This window comes from Hyla sarda, chromosome 1, assembly GCF_029499605.1.
Source record: "Hyla sarda isolate aHylSar1 chromosome 1, aHylSar1.hap1, whole genome shotgun sequence".
NCBI classification, from domain to species: domain Eukaryota; kingdom Metazoa; phylum Chordata; class Amphibia; order Anura; family Hylidae; genus Hyla; species Hyla sarda.
In genome coordinates this window covers 292,485,363-292,507,334 of record NC_079189.1, presented here as the reverse complement: position 1 = coordinate 292,507,334, position 21,972 = coordinate 292,485,363, and the positions used below count along the sequence as shown (strand labels likewise).

The 21,972-nt window shown below is 44.7% G+C and overlaps 2 protein-coding genes across 10 annotated transcripts in view; one reads left to right on the top strand and one right to left on the bottom strand.

Annotated features, from left to right (window-relative positions):
* The window catches only part of STK11 (serine/threonine kinase 11), a 68,867-nt gene extending 59,745 nt beyond the window's left edge, over nt 1-9,122 (top strand). Inside the window, exons 9-10 of the mRNA XM_056517498.1 lie at nt 3,459-3,661; nt 7,855-9,122. Coding sequence (XP_056373473.1) covers nt 3,459-3,640 — 182 coding nt within the window. The 3' untranslated portion in view covers nt 3,641-3,661; nt 7,855-9,122. The remainder of the gene's footprint in view (nt 1-3,458; nt 3,662-7,854) is intronic.
* CBARP (CACN subunit beta associated regulatory protein) lies at nt 8,519-21,140 on the bottom strand. 9 transcript variants are annotated; one of them, XM_056517424.1, is made up of 11 exons: nt 20,946-21,140; nt 16,056-17,206; nt 14,120-14,177; nt 12,463-12,605; nt 12,324-12,385; nt 11,944-12,106; nt 11,610-11,796; nt 11,183-11,338; nt 10,901-11,093; nt 10,393-10,555; nt 8,519-10,230 (listed from the first exon to the last, which is right to left on the bottom strand). In XM_056517424.1, exons 2-11 carry the CDS (start codon nt 16,712-16,714, stop codon nt 9,147-9,149), a joined length of 2,868 nt encoding a protein of 955 aa, XP_056373399.1. In that variant the 5' UTR covers nt 16,715-17,206; nt 20,946-21,140; the 3' UTR covers nt 8,519-9,146. The 9 variants fall into 9 exon arrangements, with proteins under 9 accessions (XP_056373399.1, XP_056373426.1, XP_056373415.1 ...); XM_056517451.1 differs by having other exon boundaries at nt 14,120-14,902; nt 16,056-16,229; nt 20,946-21,137; XM_056517440.1 differs by lacking the exon at nt 20,946-21,140 and having other exon boundaries at nt 14,120-14,902; nt 16,056-16,229; nt 17,075-20,934.
* Between the last annotated feature and the right edge of the window lie 832 nt (nt 21,141-21,972).

The window sequence follows — 21,972 nt, the reverse complement described above, 5'->3', positions numbered from 1 at the left end:
TTATAGAGCCTCAGTGCACACTCTCCTGCTTTTTCTTAGTGCACAGAGCCCTGCTTGTCCTGCTTGCCCTGCTTGTTCACTTCCTGTATTTGGACTCCTCATAGAGACACACAGGCAATAGCGGCAGGGATAAAAATATATAATTTTTTTAACCAATGTAGATTACAAATATACATATAATGGTATTATCTACATTATATGAAAAAAAAATTTGTTGACGACAGGTACACTTTTTAAAATTTGACTGCTTATCCCTAGATCAATGGGGGTCCAGGGCACTTCCGTTAACCAGCTGCTTAAAGGGGTCAGCAAGCACCAAACCCCTCCTTATTCTTACAGTGCTCTGTACAGCACAGCTTTGTAACTTTAATAACTGCTTTGCCTGGTTTTACAGCTCAGCCTTGTTAACTTAAATGGGACAAAGCGGTAGCAATTTGTAATACAAGGCACATACTAAAAGTATGTAAAATCAACATAGGGAATGACGTTTGCAGATGCACTTCGGCCCCCTCAAAGAGCTGATTGTGGGCCTTTCACCAATCTAACGTTCTCATGGCTTGTCATAAGAATAGTAGGGGTGTGAATCGCCAAGAATTTGGCGATATGATTCGAATTGCGATACCAGTGTGGCGATTCGATATATCCCGATATATCGCGATACCGTCTAGATGACGATACATCGCGATATATCCCGCTTCTGTCTAAAAAACAATGTCTTTTACACTTTTATTAAAACTTTATTTATTTATTTTTGTATACACTTTATTAGACTTTTAGGAATCATTAGATTCTTCAGACAGATGAATAGAGTTCTATTGAACTCTATTGATCTGCGATCCATTGATGGCCTGAGCCAGCCAGGCTCTATCAATGACAAAGCCACAGAGAGCAGGGAAGCAGAGGTAAGCCCTCCGGCTACCTCCACAGTGGATCGCCCGCGCGATCGCGCTGCGGGGTGGGGGGAGGGGGGGGGTTGTGCGATCCACCAGGGAGCATTCCTAGATCCCTTTAGACACCGCTGTCAGCTTTGACAGCGGCGATCTAAAGGGTTAATAGCCAGCCGCGGCGATCGCCGCATACTGGCTATTAGCGGCGGCCCCCGGCTACTGAGAACAGCCGGGGGCTGCCGAGTATGGAGCGGGCAGGAGTCCGGAGCCCGCTCCATACACACTACAGAGCACCGCATACTGGATATTAGCGGAGATGATGCAACAGCGGCCCCCGGATACTGAAATCAGCCGGGGGTTGCAGAGTACGGAGCAGGCACAAGTCGGAGCCCGCTCCATACACCCAGAGCGCCGCCGCGTCAGATCCGGCCTGCCCGGCTCCACAAATGTGGAACTTGTATCTCATGATGCCCGGGACATGTTGTTCTGGGTGTCAAGAGATACAAATTCCACATCCCTAAAAGGATCGATTCAAAAATATTTTTTATCGATTCAGTATCGCAAAGTGAAAAATTGCGATAATCGCGCAAATCGATTTTTTTTCTTACATCCCTAAAGAATAGAGCTTTAGAGCTTTTTTTTTTTTTTTTTTTTTTAAAGAACCAGAAAACTTCTTTTGCTCCTTTTTATTACAATTTGGAAAAGTAAAATCAATACTTTACATTGATTCTATAAAGCTTAGGCCATTCAAACTACTGGGATCTGCTTTTATTTTTGTATGTGACTTCTGTTTGTATGTTTGCTTATTTTGTGTTGGATTGATGGTACAATCGGTTATGTGATAAATGGTATGTCTTCTATATAAAGCAGTAAAAGTAGATTAGACCAAAATATGTACGGTAAATCTACACATTTGAAATCTACCGATTTGTCAAAGGCAAAAAAAGACTAATATGATTGAATAAATATGTGAGAAACGGTCATCTTTTTGATAACGGGAGTAAGTAGGTAGTTTGGGATCAAGCACTATTGTGCTTGGTTAGTTAAAAAAAAAATATATACTTATGCATCAGGCAGAAAAAGACATCCATGGAAAATCACTTTGAACAAATGGCCTACATTTATTATAGTGAAATTGATCTAAAAAGAACTTTTGTGGACAGGAGAGACTAATGCAGAATGATCAGGGTGTTCCTGATCTTCTAAACATTGTCTACTGCCTTACTCATCTGTAATTCTTTCAAATCTGCTGTCCCTTAAGCCTGGCTGGAGGATGTCTAATCACTTAAAATCCACTAGGTAAAAAAATTCCTTTATTAGTTATTAAAAGTAACAAATATTAAAAACCTTCCAAGAGTACTATAAATAATTACAGCATTACAAAAATACAAAAGATTGATCAAATGTGAATAAGTATCCTTAGTATTTTAACATAAATCCTAAGCATATGACTTAGATCAAACAGTCCAGGATGGATATGATCCTGAATTCTCCTGACATCTAGAGATACATCTCAAGCAAGAATATCAAGGCTAGATCAGTGCAGTCAGTACCATTACAAGTCATATGTCAAAGCGCCAGAGAAAGGATAGTGTGGGCAGTCTCTACCTCATAAGCAAACATAAATTCTAAGGTAGAAATCCAAATAGTCTGCATCAAATTACTTGTAAAACACCTATCTAGAAGGGTCGTAGGTCCTCCAGTTGCACAGTATGATTTACACCTACACTTTATCTACAAGGGTGCCTTTGTCAATAACAACAACTTGGACTTATCATCAAATGGTGCTATGAGTCAAACGGATAATTGTCCCATAATGCATATCATGTCCCGACGTGTTTCCCTGTAGCCAGAGGATTAGATAACCCAATATGGTTCATCAGGGGACTACAATGACTAGTGCGTAAAAATGTAGAATGGTGAGAAATACATATAGACCACAATGGAGATGGAGACAATATATAATCACTCAAAGTACTTAGAGAACTTGATCATATGCCGTTAAGGGTCGCGGATACATGCCAACATTCCTAGAAATAAAAAGAGGACACGAATATATAGGAGTATTGCTCAATACACTACACTATATCAAGAAACCCAGGTGTGCTCAAACATTCATTTTGACCATCATAATTACAGGATGAAGTGATGAAAGACGGGATGATGTCACATATATTGCTCACATGACTCTGTAGCCGATAACTGACGTCAGGGATTTCTCCTGTATTTACAACCGCTCGCTGAGGACAGTTATTGGTTGCATTGTGACGTGAGCAATGTACTTAACGTCACTGCAGCAAAATAACCAGTAAGATTTTCCCATTTTAGTGCAGATGCCTGCTGCTAGACAGTTTTTTTTTTTTTTTTTTTTAAACCTGGAAAACTGCATTAAGTAGCCTTTTTAGATGTAGGACACAGCTGTTATATCTCATGTCCTTTTTTAAAAGGACCTGAAGAAGAGGAGAAAACTGATCCCATTTATAGGAATCATCAGGAAGGGAAAATCTTTTATGGCGGTACCTTTTAGTACCCCCTTAATCTTCATGTTTTTTTTTTTTCATCCCGAATTAGGGCAGGTGCCTGAAGAGGATATGTTTGCACAGACACGGGGCACTGGACCTACCAAACAGCTATGTATGAATGGCACAGAGAATCAACTAAAGTCAGAAAGGAGAGTGAGCTCGGCATCCCAGCATAAGGCTAGCACATCAGGGGGCAAAGTACGTAAATTGTCAGCCTGCAAACAACAGTGACCGAGGAGTCTGCTCTGCAAGGTATTGTATTTGGGGACTGAATGGATGGCTTAAAATAAGGAGAGGTTGTGAGTTTCTGTACAATATATTCCTGTCTAGAGAAGGGGGTTCTTTCTTACACAATCTACTTTAGTCATGTTTTGGGTTGTTCTGTGTATATCATTGAGAATAGAAACAAAAATTAAAAAAAGTCACATAAATGTGCTGGCTTTCTTACAGACACATTATATATTAGTAATCATTTGCATTCCATCCTGTTAGCACAGATGGTATTGTAATTTGCACTTCTTATTCAAGCCTCTATTTAGTGACCTGTGAGTTAATGTGCACTTATTATGGTATCACTTTACTGTTCCGATAGATTCACTATGTGGGTGGAGGGTTGGATTGTATGCCCCAACATGGAGTCAGTGCGTGGGCGTCAGGAGAATGAGAGGCATCGGCAGAGATGAGGGCTGAATAAAGAGGTGTCTTCATTCATATCCTGCAGTCAATGAGTCATAGGCTTTGCCAATGACAGCAGGTCTTCTCTGACGTTGATTCTTCCCCATCCCTTCTCTCTTTATCTCCCTCATTTTCTGCATCCAATACCATTTCATGTAATGCTTCTTTCCATTCTCCCTAAGCTCTGATGTATATTTTGGTATATCTCAGTATATTGTTCTGAAATCTTTTCAATATTGCCTGCAAACCTTGCCTTTTATTTCTGTTGCATTGACTGTGTGTTCACCTCTATTCTCTTGTTCAATATCATTGTGTCTGCCTGGTTTAGTTTCTATATAGGAGAAAAGTCTGTATATCTAGGCAAGAAATGCCACAATACCTGCTGAATAGCAATTTTTAGCCATCCTTTCAATGTTAAGCTTCATTTTAAAACAAATGACAGTCTTAGAATAGTTCAACATTTACAAATATTCATTAAAGGAAAGCTGAAGCAAAGGGGTACTCTGGCCCTAGACATCTTATCCCCTATCCAAAGGGGTCCCCCACAATCTCTCCTGCAGCACCCCCTGTCATCAGCCTCACAGAGCACAGATCGCTCAGTGTCTGATGACTCGCGATACAGGGGCTGGAGTATCGTGACGTCACAGCTCCACACCCTTGTGATGCCACACCCCGCCCTCTTAATGCAAGTCTATGGACGGGGGCGTGGTGGCTATTCTTCGCTCCCTGAGGCTGATAACACGGGGGGGGGGGGGGGGCGCTGCAGGAGAGATTACGGGGGGGGGGTCTCCAGTAGCGGGAACCCCCTCGATCAGACATTTTATCCCAGATAAGATGTCTAGGGCCGAAGTACCCCTTTAACCTCTTAAAGACCAAGGATGTAAATGTACATCCTGGTGCGGCGATACTTAGGGCACCAATGTCCTGTACATGACCTGTACTTTTACGTCCTGTACATGACCTCGTGCATCAGAGCAATGCTCGGGTCATGCATGGCTGGTCCCAGCTTCTGATTGCAGCCAGGAACCCGCCGGTAATTGCTCACATCCGCGATCGCGCGGATGTCTGCCATTAGCCCCTCCGATGCCGTGATCAATACAGATCACGGCATCTGCGGGAGTGCAGTCAGAGATATGGATGGTCGGATTGCCCGCAGCACTGCCGGGGGGATCCGATCATCCAGAACGGTCCACGCAGGTCCCCTCACCTGCCTCTGCTGCCTTCCATGAGTCTTCTACTCTCTTCTGAGATCAAGCAGACCAGAGCAAAAGATGACCTATAACACTGATCAGTGCTATTCCCTATGCATAGCACTGAACAGTATTAGCAATCGAAGGATTGCTATAAATAGTCCCCTTTAGGGACTATTAAAGTGTAAAAAAAAAAAAAAAGTTAACAAAAATTAGAAAAACCCCTCCCCCAATAAAAATTTTAAATCTCCTTTCTTTTCCATTTTACCCCCAAGTGTAAAAAAAAATAAAAAAATTAATAAACATATTTGGTATCGCCGTGTGCGTAAATGTCCGAGCTATTAAAATATAATATTATTGAATGGTGTGAACGTTAAAAGGGAAAAAAAAAGTACAAAATTGCTGCTTTTTTGCCACATTTTATTTTTCAAAAATTAATAAAAAAAAATTAAGAAAAGTTTTATATACACAAATGTGCTATCAATAAAAAGTAAAGATCACAGCGCAAAAAATAAGCCCTCATACCGCCGCTTATACAGAAATAATTTTAAAAAATCGCAAACCTTTTAACAAAATTAGTATGTTTAAAATCCCTCTATTATGATGACCTATAACTTTTTCAAGTGCAACACTAATAGAAAAGTATGTAATCATGGGTATCATTTTAATCGTATTGACCCACAGAATAAAGAACAGATGTCATGTTTACCGTAAATTGTACTGCGTGAAAATTAAACCTTCGAAAATTTGTTAAATTGTGCTTTTTTTTTTTTTTTAATTTTCCCACACAAATAGTATTTTTTTGGTTGCACCATACATTTTCTGGTAAAATAAGTGATGTAATTATGAAGGACAATTGGTCACGTAAAAAAAAGCCCTCATACTAGTCTGTGGATGAAAATATAACAAAAATGCAAAAATAAAATTGGCCTGGCCCTTAAGGTCAAAATGGGCTTGGTCCTTTAAAGGGTTAAAGAAGTACTTCAGCCATAGAACACTTATCTCACGTGGCTAATAGGTCGTCTAACTCACTTAAGAGGTCAACAGACACGCACCCTCCATTTAGCTCAATGGGATAGGCGGAAATGCACGAATGCTGCATCTCCTCCTCTCCCATAAAGATACAGAGAGGGGGGGCGTGTCGTCCACGGCATCATGCTGTGGCTGACACGCCTCCTGCTTGGGGAGAGCCGTGGCAGAGCCAGGGCACCCTACAGGAGATTGGGGGGGGGGGGGGGGTCCCAGCCGAACTACACCTTTTTAAGAATGTGAGTTTGCATGTGTAAGAGGTGGAGGTATATTAAACCTAGAAGTCATAGAAGAGAATCCTGTACCACAGCATCGGATAGGACTGCTGGAAGACGTGTAGAGATGGGTGTTGCACCTTCAGCTAATAGGTTACACAGATTTGACAAGCAGTGACATAGTCCGGCATCGCCTAGCCAAATCAAGCTCGGTGGAAAAAGCCTTTTGTGTCAAATGAATTACACATTGGGAACTTGCATATGAATATTGCAAGCTGTAATAATTAATATTTTTAGGGTTTATCTGCACAGATACAAAGATTTCAGAGACACAGATGACTGCTAGAGTTTTGTATGTGTTGCCACTGTGATTCTTTGCATTTATCATGAGGGCTGCACCGAAATTTCGGCAGCTGAAAATTATCGCCTGAAAACGCCCCTTTCTGCATTTTCGGCTGATGCGTTTTCATGCCTAAAATTTCGGAGGGTGTGGCCTAAATGACACAGGGGATTTGGCGCACCAGAACGTGCCTGTACGCCCCAAGTCCCACCCCGCCTCTTCCCTCCAAGAAGCCTCCACCCAGTCTACTGTGCTGCCAAAGTCCCAACAGCACATCAGCTATCTACCCAAACATCTCCCCCCCCCCCCCCCCGGCGAAGTGTGCTCACATGCCACATAGCGCTTCCTAAGTAGCAGCAGTGCAACACCGCCCCACCGCCGACCCCCCTCCCACTAAGACGGCTCCCTCACCAGCAGGGTACAGCGCAGCTGCTGCCGGGGTAGTCTGCTAGTCACATGACCCCATCAGCAGGATTACAGTGGAGGACTATGCGCCTGTCTGCCCTTCATGAAGTGAGGAGTCTTCATCAGCAGCAGTTACTGTCTGTCCTGGTAACTGTTTTTCATTTGTTTTCGGTTTCGGCCCAAAATTTCCCTTTCAGTGCATCCCTATTTATCACAAAACATGCCATAGATAACAGAAAAAAGACCTGGCTGTTTGGAAAAACCAAGGGCTGGTTAACTGTTGAGCACGTAGTATTGAAGAAGCTGTATCTACCAATGTTAATGACGGGGGATTTGTGAGATAGGGTAGTTGTCTCTGTTTAGAGAGGAAATTGCTACTCTGTATATATTTAGAGTAAATTTTGATCAAACAAATGTGAGATCCACATTAAAGTCCATTCCACAGAAAAGCAGTAAAACCAACAAACAAAGAATTGCATATTTTGGGATGCTTTTCCTTCTTGTCATTTATTGTCATTAACTTATTTAAACAGTGCAAATAATTGGATATTATAAATATATAACTCAATCTTACTATTTTTCTTTATACAGTGATCCGTTCCTGCAGACTCCTCTAACTTTCACTGAGAGATTGTACCCAACAGACGCTACAGCCGAACTGCTGCAGTAAAGGGAAATGCCCTTTAATTGTTCTCCTATCCCTTTATCCCTTCTGGACCTCTAGGACTTGCACAGTGTCCAGCATCTGCTGCACTTTATGACTTGAACTTACTTCTTGCTCCACTTTGTTTGTCTGGCTGCATACCATATGTATTATACATAAAGGAGGTGGAGATCCCATCATCAGCCCTATCTGAGCCCTCATACACAATAAAATGCAAAGCTGGGGAAGGAAAGGGAGCACCATACTCCTTTAGCAAAACCCAGCATTCGTGTGTGCATTTGGAGAAAAAAAGCCATGTGTGAACTACCACAGGTTGTTTGTTTTCTCCTTAGTGATTAAACGTTTATTTGGTTTCCACTAGTTTCTGCTTCCTGAGCATGGGTCTGAACCATATGATGACTGGGTAGCACACAGGCCAATAGTTCCTTATACAACACTCCTAGATGTTGTTTGCTACATCTATTAAACATGAAAGTTTTATAACAGGATTAGTATGACATATCACAGAATGGGAATTCTATGAACTACAATGGTTTCTTAAATCTTGTTACAGCCCCTAACTTTATGATACACACGGTGTACACTTAGCCATTATCATTAATATGTGCTGTCTCATTTTAATAAAGGGGAAATACACAGTGGTGGTGGGGAGAGCATGAAAACAAAATCTTGCACCCTGTTGTGTGCTACATTGGAATACAAAGGCAAGATTGCACCATCTCCCAGGAACAAAGCAGCTTTAGAAAATAAATAAATAAAATAAATTAATGAATAAATATTAAGATCCACCCACACTTGTCACAGACCCTACATAAACCTCACACCTTGTGCCTGTAGGTTCAGTTTTTGGGTAGGGAGTAATGGATCTGTAGCAACCACACTGAAAGCCACTGAATCCATCCTATGCCCCCATTTCCCTAATGCTGGGTCCCTGAGGGCTTTCAGGAAGAAACTTCATATTGCTTGGAAGATAACTGTACATGTTACTGTGAATAATGTAGTGTGTATGCCCATGCTGTTTGTGTGTTCTACATGTGCTGCCTGTATTTACAGTCATGCTTGTGTTTGTATGGCACATAATGTAGCAGTGGATAAAATGAGCGACTGGGTTGGTATCATTTGGCACTGCACTATACAGGAAGTGTTCTGCTTTTTTAGCTCAGTCACTTAATCCCATTTTAGTGTCCAGTCTCCTTGCTGAAGACAGACATTGTTTGTTCTACACAGGACTGTGATCAGGTGAGATATGTGCCACTGTGCAAAGCCTCTCAGGACTACATGCTGTCCTCTGCACAATTGGGTACAATCGTTCCTCAAGTCCTGCACCTATTTTGTCCAGCAGCTCTGTTGTTTGGGGGCCATAACCATAATCTTGATCAGGGTTTTCAGCAGGAGGCCTAGGTTCCTCAGGAGCAGGCCCATGCTCACAAGGTTCCTCCTCAATAGCCTGAATTTTGTCTTCAGGTGTAAGCGAAGCTGGGCTTAATGGACAGCCATCTGGTCCTTCCTCGTCCGTAGTACTTGCTATTCGTGGTAGCGTACTGTGGTATCTCGTATCGGGAAGGTAGCTAGTGCTGTCTCCTCGACGTAAGGGGGAAGCACGATGTCTGTCCAAAGCAGGAGGGAAACGGATACCTGGATCACTGTACTGTTTTGTCCTCTGCCATTGTTTGCGCAGATGAGCTCTAGAGCGATGCTTGATGCGAAGGGGGGAATCGTCATATTGTGGGTCATGCCGAAGGAACTCATTAAACAGGGCATCAGTTTTTTCATCTATGCTATAATCTCGTCTAGAAAGTGTCTCGTGTGGACTGAGAGATGGAGTGTGGTGTGGAAACAATTTGTCTTCCTCTCCACCAGAAGCACCCTGTTCATATAAGCGACCCTCCAAACTCTCAAATACTGTTCCTTTCCGTCCAGCATGTGTGAAAAACAGTCGCTTTTCTGATGCAGTCTTGTCCCGATGGGGGCTGCATGATTCATCTGGTGGTCGACAAGGAGCTTCAATAGAGGCATAGCCACTGTCCATCTGTAAAAGCTTTCGAGAACCAGTCTCTGGCTCTTGTCCTTTTCCTGACTTAACATCAGGCAGATCTTGAGAAGGAAGGCTAGGGAGTCCACTCAAGGAGCTAACACTTTCTGCATCACTGCGAACAGAATCACGATCATTGTTGCTACTACTTTGATCAGAGGCACAAAGTTCCAGTGATGCACGTAGGCTCCAGATGTCACACTGGGGAGGAAGCTGACCCTGTTCTGTGCTTCCTACATCAGCCAGTGACCCATCTTCCCTGTGGTCTAGCCTGGTAAAACAAAAAGAAGGTAAGGAGCAGAGCACTGAAATAGATATGTTCCTAAACACCTAAGGTGAATATGAAAAGGATTTAATAAAAAAGCTTTATTTATTGGGTTACATTTACAGTAGGATCCCTTGTTGTTTAGTGTAGAGGGTAATAGAAGAATACCTGCCGAGAGAATGTAGTGGAGTGCCATGCTGTTGGATGATAGATTCCTGGTTTAAAGTGAAACCAGTATCTTGTGTGTGGGCAATGTATTGTATGATGTCATCACGTTCTGCACTTTCACTTGCTGCTCTCTGTCGCTGGAACTGATGCCGCTTTGGAGAACCTGTAATGTGAATAAACGATCAGTAATCACACATCTAATTATGAACAGAAAATATTCTTATTTTTTTTTTATTGTATATGCTACCCACTTATTCTCAGTTACACTACTTCAATTTACATGGGTTGCATCAACAGTTGCTTAGCCTCTTTTTTCATTTTACTGTAAATCTTTGCATTTTTGACCCTCAACTGATTTCCCTCCCCCACTTTTGTATTCACTCTACTCTTTGTTATCCAAATTATACCCCTCCCATCACCTTAGGAATCCAGGTTGCCCCCATCCGTGACTCAGGTTACAGGCTGCTTCTATTTCATCTTGTGCATCCAGGCCATTCCTCCCCCTCACCTCTGGTGTCTAAGCTGCTTGCTCTCTGGACACTGCCCAGTTTCCATTTCTTGATTTTTAGATAGGGGCTTGCTCCTTCTAAGCTTGCATGACGCCTTAGACGGCTGAAGAAGTGAAGCACTGCACCTTGACTTTGTGTGGTACTCACATCAGAGCTAGGGCCACCCTGAGGGAGATGACTTCTAAGGTCAAACTGGAAAATGAAAAGAATGTGTAAAAACAGAGTTTTATTGATAACTCTGTTCTTTGTTCACTTTCCTTGCACATTTTTTATGTACTTACCCTGGCATTAGTAGGACTTTGCCTATGGGATGATGGACTATGGGTGAGAGTTTCTATGAAACTTGTATCAGCCACAGAGTTGTACGCATCTCCAGGAAGAGCAGAAGTTAAACTGAGTGAAAGTCTAGTAAGTGGTGCAGGCGGACTTCGAGGAGGCTAGTAAAGAAAAGGGTAAAAGTGAAAAAAGAAAAAACATTTGGGGAGATTTATGAAAATTTGTGCAAAGGAATAGTGGTGCGGTTGCCCATAGCAACAGATAAGATGCTTAATTTTCTCCTTTTAATATTAAAGAAGCGATCTGATTGGTTGCTATGAGCAACTGTTCCACTTTTCCTTGGCATTGGTTATAACTCCCCCCCCCCATTGTAAAGTGAAACAAACTGGCTTAGGTTGACTGAATGAAGCTCAAGGGTTCTCTACAACTAACCTGGTATATTGAAATGTTGGATTTAGTTGGAGAGATGGAATGTGTGTTTGATGCTGCTCCACTGCTACTGCTTTCACCACCTTCACTTTCATGTATTGTTAGAATGCGTAAAGCAGTTGGCGGTAATGGGGGGAGTGTTAATCGGGCATTCTTTAAATAATGGAAGTCTCCTTCTGTCAAAGTGTATCTGAAAGAAATAGGTATACACAGTTCATGGTTATGTTTGTCACTTCACCATCATTTTCTTTTTTATAGCTTTTAACCTAGTTCAGCTATTAATCATAACGATTTTCCCATAGTGTTTGTATGTTTTCTAGTTTAAGCCTGTTTTTACCTCCTTCCTCTTTCGCGCTCTCTCTTTTCTTGCCCACATAATGCTCCCTCATTAAATGAGACCCGTCGACCACAGGACACTGTGCCTAGAAATCTCTCGGACTCTGCATCCCGGGTCCCTGAAGCTGAAAGAGATTCGGCATCCTCTATCCTGATGGTGATATCTTTAGAATTAAAATGAATAATATAAAATGCAAATTATTACAAAAGCAATTTTACCTAATAACTGTTTATGCATCAATGCAGAACTAAGGAAAATGGTATGAGAGAAAACTAGTCCAAGCAGTACACTGTTGAGCTATGTTATAAATCATACAGTCCAATGTGAGTTTTGTAAATTGGTGGAATGACTGTGAAAGCATTTATGATAAGTTTTCCTACCATGTGTGGGTTGGGTTTCATCCACGTAGGAAGTGTTTGTTTTTTCTGCATCATCACTGGGTCTGAAAACAAAGTACATAATCATAAACTTCCAGAACAAAAATGTAAATCAACATACCCTAAAATACTATTTACCTACCTGGATAGTCTCAGACGTGAGTCACAACAGCGCCTGCAAAGGATCAAGACCCCAATAAGGAGGAGGAGTGTTCCTCCAATAAAGATGGACAAGAGAACCAGGAGCAAGATGTACCCATCTTGAGTGGACGACCCTGGTGCAGCCTGCAGAGATATATGTGTCACTCTTGAACATGTTTTTTTTTTTTTTAATCCTTCATACACTTAAGCTCTTTTTACACCCCTGATATATACCTATGACTGATGCCCTTTACCAAAAGTGATATTTTAGTGCACAATACCCTCATGGATAATTCTAGAGCTTCTGAGATGCACTGACAATATAACATTTCACTGCTGTCGTTATTCTCAATTTACCAAATTGACCTTTGGCATCATGTGACATAAAGTTTAGTAATAACAAAGCCGGCCATAAATGGTGTAAAAAATCTTGCCTAAAATAGGCAGCTATTGAGTGTTCCTGATAACTAATGCTTGATATCACCCAAAGAGTTTTTTTCCCCAGTTGTTGCAAAATCTCTGTGATTAGGAAATTCTTGTTTCTTGCCTCTTACGCGGGGGAGGTTGAATAGCATTCAGTTAATGCTTTTATATAATGTACAGTATATATGTGAGACTTGCAACTTCAGGTGATATCACACTTAAAAAAAAAACAAAAAAAAACCATAACCTGCTATTCTATTTTAGCAAAAAACCTACATTTTCTAAAATAGTTTATTTTTATTTTTTTTTATCATTAAGGGGTATCCTAATGCTTAAAAATGAGCCCTGTCCACAGAATTAGTGTCAAATGGGATCACATGGGAAGTTTAACCTCGGGGACCCCTGATCTGCAAAATGGGGCCCCAAATTTTCCAGTTATATGGAGAGTGGGGTCAGGAAGTTCTCTATGAGAGCTCTGGAGCTTGGGCATCTCCGGCGCTCCCATAGACAATGCATGTGCGGAATCTGTCTTACATACAGTGGTGAGATTCAGGGCCACGTTTTGAAGATTGCGGAGGTCCCAGAGCAACTGACTTACCAGTCAGATACATCCCCAATCCTGTGGATATGTTTTTAAACCTATGAATACCACTATCATATACTGTGAGGCTAGGTTCATATCTGCATTAAAGGTTCTGGCAGAAGCCACTTATATAAACACAACCTAAAATATTGGCAAAATAGCACAACATTCAGTGCTATCTTGTCTGTTAATAGGCACCATGATAATAACTCAATATGGGCTGGCTGGCTGGCTCCATTATTGTCGGTCATGCAATGGATCTGGCCATGAGACCCTAGCCTAAAAAAAATAAAAGTGGTGGATCTAAAAGGCAGAAAGGATGGCTAGATTTTATGCAGTGTTAACTGTTATGTAGAATAGAAGTTCCTTTTAAAATGAACTTGTCTCTATGTAACTATATGTTGTAACCATCAAACCCTAAATGTACTCACAAGCAGACTGGTATTATAGCTGTGTAAATACAGGTTACAAACTATAAATGTAATACAAAAGTATAATCCACACATCCCTAATAGAAACATGAAAGAAAACAAGACCTGTGCAATTGATCGAATGCATGGATTCCATGTCACATTTCACATCCCCGGGGCTAGATCAATAGTGTAGCAGTACAGTCTATTTGTATAAATATATAATGTGCAGAGGTTCTTACCGTGGAACTGTCAGTTATATTCTCCCATGCAGGTGACTCATTGCTCATGATCTGACACCTGCAGAAATAAAAAGAACACAGTCTGAGCCTAGGGAAACCTTTAATATTCTCATCCAGTGTTGTATAATAGTGTATGTTATTACACAGGGCAGGACCCAGCAGTGCTTGTGATGGGCACATCTTCCACAATACAGGGGGAGAGGTAGACTCCTCCAGTAAGATGGTTGGTAGCACTACACAGTGTGTACTAGTTTCCAGACAATCAAGTAGCCCATAACAGCATGCCCCAAAAGTCAATGAAACAAGGCTCAACATATCTGTTCATTGCAGGACATCGATTCATTTGACATCACAGCTCAGAATTGGACAGAAATAGCATCAAGCACTTCTCCGAATTACAGGCCAGCATCCAAGTTGGTGTAATGTCTGGATGGCACCTGGGCAGTGCCCATTACATCTCCAAGAAAAATCCCAACAAGAATTCATTGTACAACCACTACCAGGCACAATAATTGCCCCACCTACTTTCTGTACACACATCACCTGACTTGTTGTATGTCTTATACTTCTACCGGGGCTTGACCCCTACCTTTTATGTAAAATAAAACCGGGACAACAGTCACTCTTTTAATGGACGATGGGGGTCAGCCACAGCTTTATTATCAACCTTAAACATTCTCAAAACCTCTATAACTTCCACCTCGAGTGGGTTGCTGCCCCGGCGGCGGATAGCCTACTTCCTCCATTCGGGGGTCATGAACACTCATCCACCACCAACTGTGACTTAAAGAAAGCATAATCAAAAACACATCCAAAGAGGAAAACCAACATCAGAATCAAATGGGATAACAGAAATCCAAAGGAACAAAGCAGTATACAAGAAGTGACCTTATAGGAAAAGGCTTTAAAACTTGTTATAATCTCCAATTTATTTATTTATTTTAAACGGGGTGACAAAACATTAAAAACAAAAAAAATGACACAAGGGTGGGAGGGTGGTGAGCTTTCCCTTCAGACGGCTGCCACTAGTGTGAGGAAGGGGGAGGGAGCACTTCTCCTGCCCTAGCTAATGGCCCACCTCCTCCCAGCCCACCTATCAGTTAACCCCTCAGCTCCCTGCAGCAGGAGGAGGTAATCATGCTGTAAAGCAGATGAAAAAAGGGTATAAAATGCAGAGGTCTGTGCTGCATTCCTCATTAAGGGGCACCAAGTCCTTGACACCTAAGCTTAAGTCACCCAGACTTGTTGTATAGCTTATACTTCTACCAGGGTTTGACCCCTACCTTTTATGTAAAATAAAACCAGGACAACAGACTCTTTTTTTTAATGGATGATGGGGGTCGGCCACAGCTTTATTATCAACCTTAAACATGCTCAAAACCTCTATAACTTCCACCTCGAGTGGGTTGCCACCCCGGTGGCGAGTGGAGCACCCTGCCAGCCGCCTGACTTTTCCCGGAAGGCAAATAGCCTTCTCCCTCCATTCAGGGGTCATGAACACTCCTCCACTGCCACAGGAGGAGCACAAGTATACTGGGCTCTGACCGCACCCAGGACAAGAAGGGCCTGTTCTAAGCTGTCCTGCAACCCAGAAAGGAATAAGTCCAGTCCGATATCTTTAATATGTATCCCATCGGGAGACATGGCGGCGATTGTCGCCTTTGAGCTGCCTATGGCACACCATTACACCCCCTTCAGAATGGACATGGTGGGACATGCAGGAGTTTATAGACCTCCTAGCCCTTTCTAAAGTGGATGAATTCCGGGACCCCTGCCACGTAACCCTCGGGACAATCTCGGACCATACTATAACGACCTGAGAGAAAAGGAGCATGATCCTTTGTAAATCTGTGCGCATAAGAACAAGGAGCTCAGGGACCCTAATGAAACAGATGCCATTACCCCCGACATGGATAACAAGCACCACGGGACATACCAGCAATTGTAATGCAATCGGTCAGCACCCTGGACCACTGAAGGCCAGGACTGCCACGCCACCTCAGCTCCGCCTGATGAAATCCCAGGGAACGACCACCTGGGCGGGTAGCAGCCCTCTGAGCTGCCTGGAGTATGTATGAGTGTCCGAGAATATACACCACTGGGGAAGGACCTGCAAGAAAAAGGCATTATAACAGCACTCAGGACGAACATAGCTAGCATAACAATCAGATTTCCACCTACCAAGTCTTTGAATGTCAGCCCCATCAAACCCTTCCCAGGAGGCCTCAGTAGCTGCCCCAATGCGAAAAGTGTGGGTACCATACTCAGAGGAGGGAAAACCAAGAGCAGACAAACAAAGCTTGAAAACGGAACCAAACTGATAGCGAGTGAGGGGGACACCATCAGAGTGCACCAGAAATTTGTCACCATGAACAGGAGAATGAACAGAAAATCGGAAACAGAAGAGACAGGACAAGCAACCCCTCCCACGCCCCTAAGCGAAAGCCAAGAACCAACAGCCAGCTGATCTGTCTTAGATCGCCGTACTCGAAGTTGCAGTACACCATACGATACCATAACATCGTCCCGCATGATTGAGTCCCCCAGCGGCCCCCTTTGAGGAGAGGACAAGCTCACCCACACGTAGAGCCCCATAGAAAGCTAGATGCAAAGCTGCCCTAAACAACAAACCTTCGTACGGAGAACCACAGACTCGCAAAGCCGCATCAATTAAAAACTGAAGGAAAGCAAAAGACACGGGCCTGCGACACTCCTTATGAATATGAAGACGATCCCAGCCCTTCAAAGCCTGCTGAATGTAAAACAATTTAGTGATATCCAACCAACCCTGCAATTTTAGGTGAAAACCAACTCCACCTTGCCTCCGCCTGGCCACCGTGACCGAAACACCCGCATCATGTAAACCCAAAAGGTAATCAATCGAAAAATGAACCTCATCACCTAACGTGACATCTCTATCACCCGCCACCCCCAGCCAGTCCCTCCACGCCTTACCGTGACCATTCCAGGTGGCGGGCGCCACCGATAAACAAATGAGCGGCATCAAGCGGTTGTCACTAACTCCCAGATGTACCTCTGGCAAGGCAGACCCTCCGGAGCCGCCCCCGGACACAGCATTCTGAACACCTGAAATTGGAAGCGAGAGAGAGCGTCAGCCAACACATTATCCACACCTGGCACATGGTGAGAACGGAACCAAATATTATACTGAAAGCATCTAAGAACTAAATGCCGAAGCAGGGCCAGCACCGGACGGGAAGATGAGGACAAACTGTTAATGCAATGTACTACACTTAAATTATCAGTCCAAAAACAGACCTTACAATCTCTGAGCTCCTGGCCCCAAAGCTCAACAGCCACATTGATAGGAAACAGCTCAAGAAGCGTAACGTTGCAACAGAGTCTCTACTACCGCCAGGAAGGTGGCCAGGCCTCGGCACTCCAATGAGAACCCAAAATTACCCCATAACCCATTGAAGCAGCCGCATCAGTGAACAAGGACAGTTTAACATTACTGGTCTCAGAAGCCTGCAGGCAAGTTCGACCATTGCTAAGAAATTCTCGCAACACCAAAAGATCAGCTTTGAGAGGTGAGGACAATCTAATATGGTGATCAGGTCTGCGGACCCCTTTTGTGGCCAGGGAAAGCCTACGGGAAAAAACCATACGGGAATAATGCTGCAGGCACCCTAAAAAGACAAACAAGTGCTAGGACCCTCTGTCTTCTTGGCTGACAGTGGAACACCAAACCTGCTCATGAGGGAACAGAAAGTAGAAAGAAGCATATGGCAGTGTGGGGAATCACCTGGGGAAACAAATAGAAAATCGTCCAATGATGGATCGAACACCAGTTTCATAACGCACCACCCATTCCAAGAAAGTGCTAAACAACTCAAAATAGTGGCACGAAATGGAACATCTCATAGGCAAATAGGTGTCATAATAAAACGACCCATCAACCTGGCAGCCTAACAGACGGCAACATTCTGGATGAACCAGGAGGAGCCTAAAGACGGACTCGAAATCAAACTTCGCCAAAAGCGGTCCCCCCCTCCCCGGCCAGCATTACGAACCAGCATAACTGCCTTGTCACAGGAGATGTAGGATACCGACGACTCCTCCCTGGGGGTGTGAAAGATGAAGAATCAGCCAGAATTTACCACAATATTTCTTAGGAACAATACCCAGAAGGGAAACCCGGATATTGGAAAAAGGGGGGGGGGGGGGAGAAAAGTACCCTCAAGCCTGCCCAAATTCCCTTCCTTACCTATCTTCTCTCTGAGGGCATCAGGGTGTTTTCTGGCAGAAAGCAAGTTAGAAGACAAAACAGGACAACTGGATGGAACAAATGGAGTAAAGTAACCATACAAAAAACCCAACCTCAGTTGTTCCGCCGCTTGTCTATTGGGGGTAGCGCTCAAGCCAGGGCAACATCGCGGCTACGCTCACTGTGGTCTTTCCCTTCAGCGTTGACTGCTGCTTTCAATTATGGCTTGGCGTGTTTAGGTCAGCGAACTGCTGCATGAGCCCCCACACATGGAACACTCATGCTTGAATTTACAGAGCCCAAAGAACTTACAGTGCACTTCATTGAAGAGCCAACAGGAGCCCAGACAGCGGAAGGCCACTGACCCTTGATGACCGGGCTGAGCGGCAGTGGCCCCACCAGGAAAGGGGGGAAGGTGCTGAGACATCATAAGCCTCAACCACACATCAGTAGACTTGGCCCCCCAGCCCACCTCAGGTTGTAATGCTAAACGACTGCGGAAATCCTCATCGTATTTTCCCCCAGGCGCTGCCCCCAATAAGCCTTATAAGCATTGTAAATGGAGTCAAGGTAGACAAAAGAGCTCTGAGCAGCGTTCAGGGTGTTTCTGGCCCATTATACAGCCCAGGATAGAGAAGGCCTGGAGCCAATTATTGATTGTTTTTAAAACCTGTGGCTGGTGGTCAACGGGTCTATCCGTCACCTGCCTGTGCTCCCTGTCCACCGTGCTCTGATCCATGGAAACCAGGGACCAAATATCTATAAATTACTTATCCCAAATTTTTTGTCTCACATCCTCACTAACATGGACCCCTTGGGGACTGATAGCGCAAAAGAACGCTTCTTTATGTACCCTGACAGGAGAAAGAGCCCACCTAGCCATAGGGGAAGGGGATGGGAGCTGACCACTACCGGAAGGGGATGGATCAAGCTGAGCACAGCAAAGCCTTCAAAACTGGAACTACACTAGGTTGAGCACACCCCGAACCCCAAGCCCCAGCAAAATCAAACTCACTGCAAGTTGTCTGCAATCACCGTGGGCAAAGGATGAAGGACCGATAGAGCGGTCGGAGTATCGGGAACCACTGAAGGCGGAGTCACTACAGGAACTGCGCCAGACTGGACGTCCGGGCGGACCCTCCCCTGGATCTGGATGGACACTCATGGCCCAGCGGACTCCTCAAGCGGCTGCCTGAGGATGAAGGAGATCGCTAGCGAGACTATCTGGATCAGCGGGAACGCCTGAATCTACTTTGGCGCCCGGAGTCCTCACGCCTATGGCTCCTATGGAACATCTGGATCTGCTGGGCCCAGAACTCTTCGAAGAGGAATGGGAAAAAGACTGCCCATGGCGCCTTTGGGATTGTACATGGCGGCACTCCATCTGGCGGGAGCAGGATCTCACCTGTCCTGCTGAATGGGGCTCTAGAAAACAAGAAGGGGCCTCTAAGGCATCTGCATGATTAACATTAGTATCCTCATGTACAGAGACAGGAGGTGGGGGGCAGTGACTAATCCTCAGTATTTGGGGGGAGAGCAGTGTCCACAGCCTCCTCAGCTGCTGAGGAGCTGGAAGCAGCAGCAGTATTATTGCCCATAACTGCAGGGGGATGGATGGATGGATGAGAGTGCCCAGTTGCAGTAACAGTGGAGCCAGCAGTGAGGTGAGGGGAAGCACGTGGTGCGTGCAGAGGGGGCTGAACTGGGACTGTATCTACTGCAACAAGTGTAGAGGGGGGAGGGTTCCCACACGCGCCAACAGTGCGCCCTCCAACAATACGTCCACCCTCCTTAGCACTAGGGCCGGCTGCTGCCCAGCCACACTGTCTACCAGACCTGGGGGGACTGGGGCTGAAGCGCACAGGAGCACGGACATACCGCACAGTGAGCCGGCTACCAGATGCTGCCTACACCTCAGCTGTAACACCCAGCAAAGGGGGGTGCGGGGAGGCTCCCAGCTCGGCAAGCACCCGAGCTATGAAGCCCTAATCCCCACAAGCCCTCTCCCAGAGAAGCGCAACTAACTCCTCAGCCATTTCCTCACAGACAGGGACTGCTACAGAGCTTTCCCTTCTGACAGCTGCCACTAGTGTGAGGAAGGGGGAGGGAGGCTTCTGTCCTAGCTAATGGCCCACCTCCTCTCTAACCCAGCCCACCTATCAGTTAACCCCTTAGCTCCCTGCAGCAGGAGGAGGTAGTCATGCTGTAAAGCAGATAAAAAGGGGGTATAAAATGCAGGGTCTGTGCTGCATTCCTCAGTAAGGGGCACAAGTCCGTGACACCTAAGCTTAAGACAGCTTGGTGTCACCCAGTCACATAGAAATCTCCCTCCCAGTATGGCCTTGGCTCCCTGTAGCACCCAAATAATGTGATGCCCAAATGATGTTCTGTAAGTATCCATAAACCAGGAAAGCTCTACATCACACAGATGCCATGGCTACAGAGTGCATCCTGAAAACATGATAAGCTCCATCAATGCCGGAGCAGTCTACCTGCTGTACCCAAAAGATGCCCAGGGAGTGCCCATGGAATGCCGGAGCAATTAGGCTGCAAATTGATGCTAAATCGTAGATATTGTTCCAGGCGGCCAGTGCCTACCTCTAACCTTCCGGATCCTGGACAGACCCCACAGCTGGCACCAATGCACTGCTCGTTGACTTGGTCTGGCGCCCGATGCCCAATTCTCACCTCCGGCTTCAAGCTGCAGCTCAGTCACCGGCCTCAGGATTTATGAATGAAGCTCGAAGAAGAATCCCCGCCCATATAGGGCACGTGACTCTGACAAGCTGCAGGCTGGGGAGGTGGTGGGGGAGATACCTTACTGTGTATCCTAATGGCAGGAGGGAGGCGGATGCAGAAACTTATCAAACTCATCTCTATGTGGGTCTGAACGGGCTGTCTGTAGGGAGAGATGAGGAGCACACTCCATTGGTACCCTCAGTCACCATGGGGTTTATGCCAGGCTGGTGCACTGGTTACATGGGCACCGCACAGGGAAGAGTGGGGGGAGGCTGACACGGGGGACAGTGTATGAGTCATAGCCGTGTGTGATTATTTATAGGAGGCGGCAAATGAGGAGAACTGAGGAGATCTGGGGGAAATGTGAGTGGGAGAGGAAAGAGAGAGGAGGGTGAGCACAGGAGAAAGCCTCTCCGAGAGAATGGGGGCACAGGTAGGCGGGTACAAAGGGGTAGGGTGCCTTAGGTCAGGTCCCAAGTATGAGCTTTATTCACCACTATAGGCACTTGGCAGGCTTAGTTCCCATGCAAATAATAGGAGACAAGTACTGTCCTAATGGGGAGCTCTCCTGACATGTCTTGTAATACTCATGAAATGACTGTGCTGTCCCTCTGATATTCCTCCTGGAAGTATATGAATAAACAACTGGGCACTATAGCAAATTCTTGCCCCCCCCCCTGTGTTATTCAGATCCATCACTTCTTCCCTTGCCTTGATTCCTTTGTGTTCTGAAACAGCCCCCCCCCCCCCCCCCAGCCAGTCTAGTTTGTTCAGCCAGATGATATAATGTGACATGGAGGAGGACAGAGGGAGACTTTTAAAACTAGATAGTCACAAGTGTTCTTTAATATTTATGTGACTTAGCATTCATTTGCTCCATTATCCT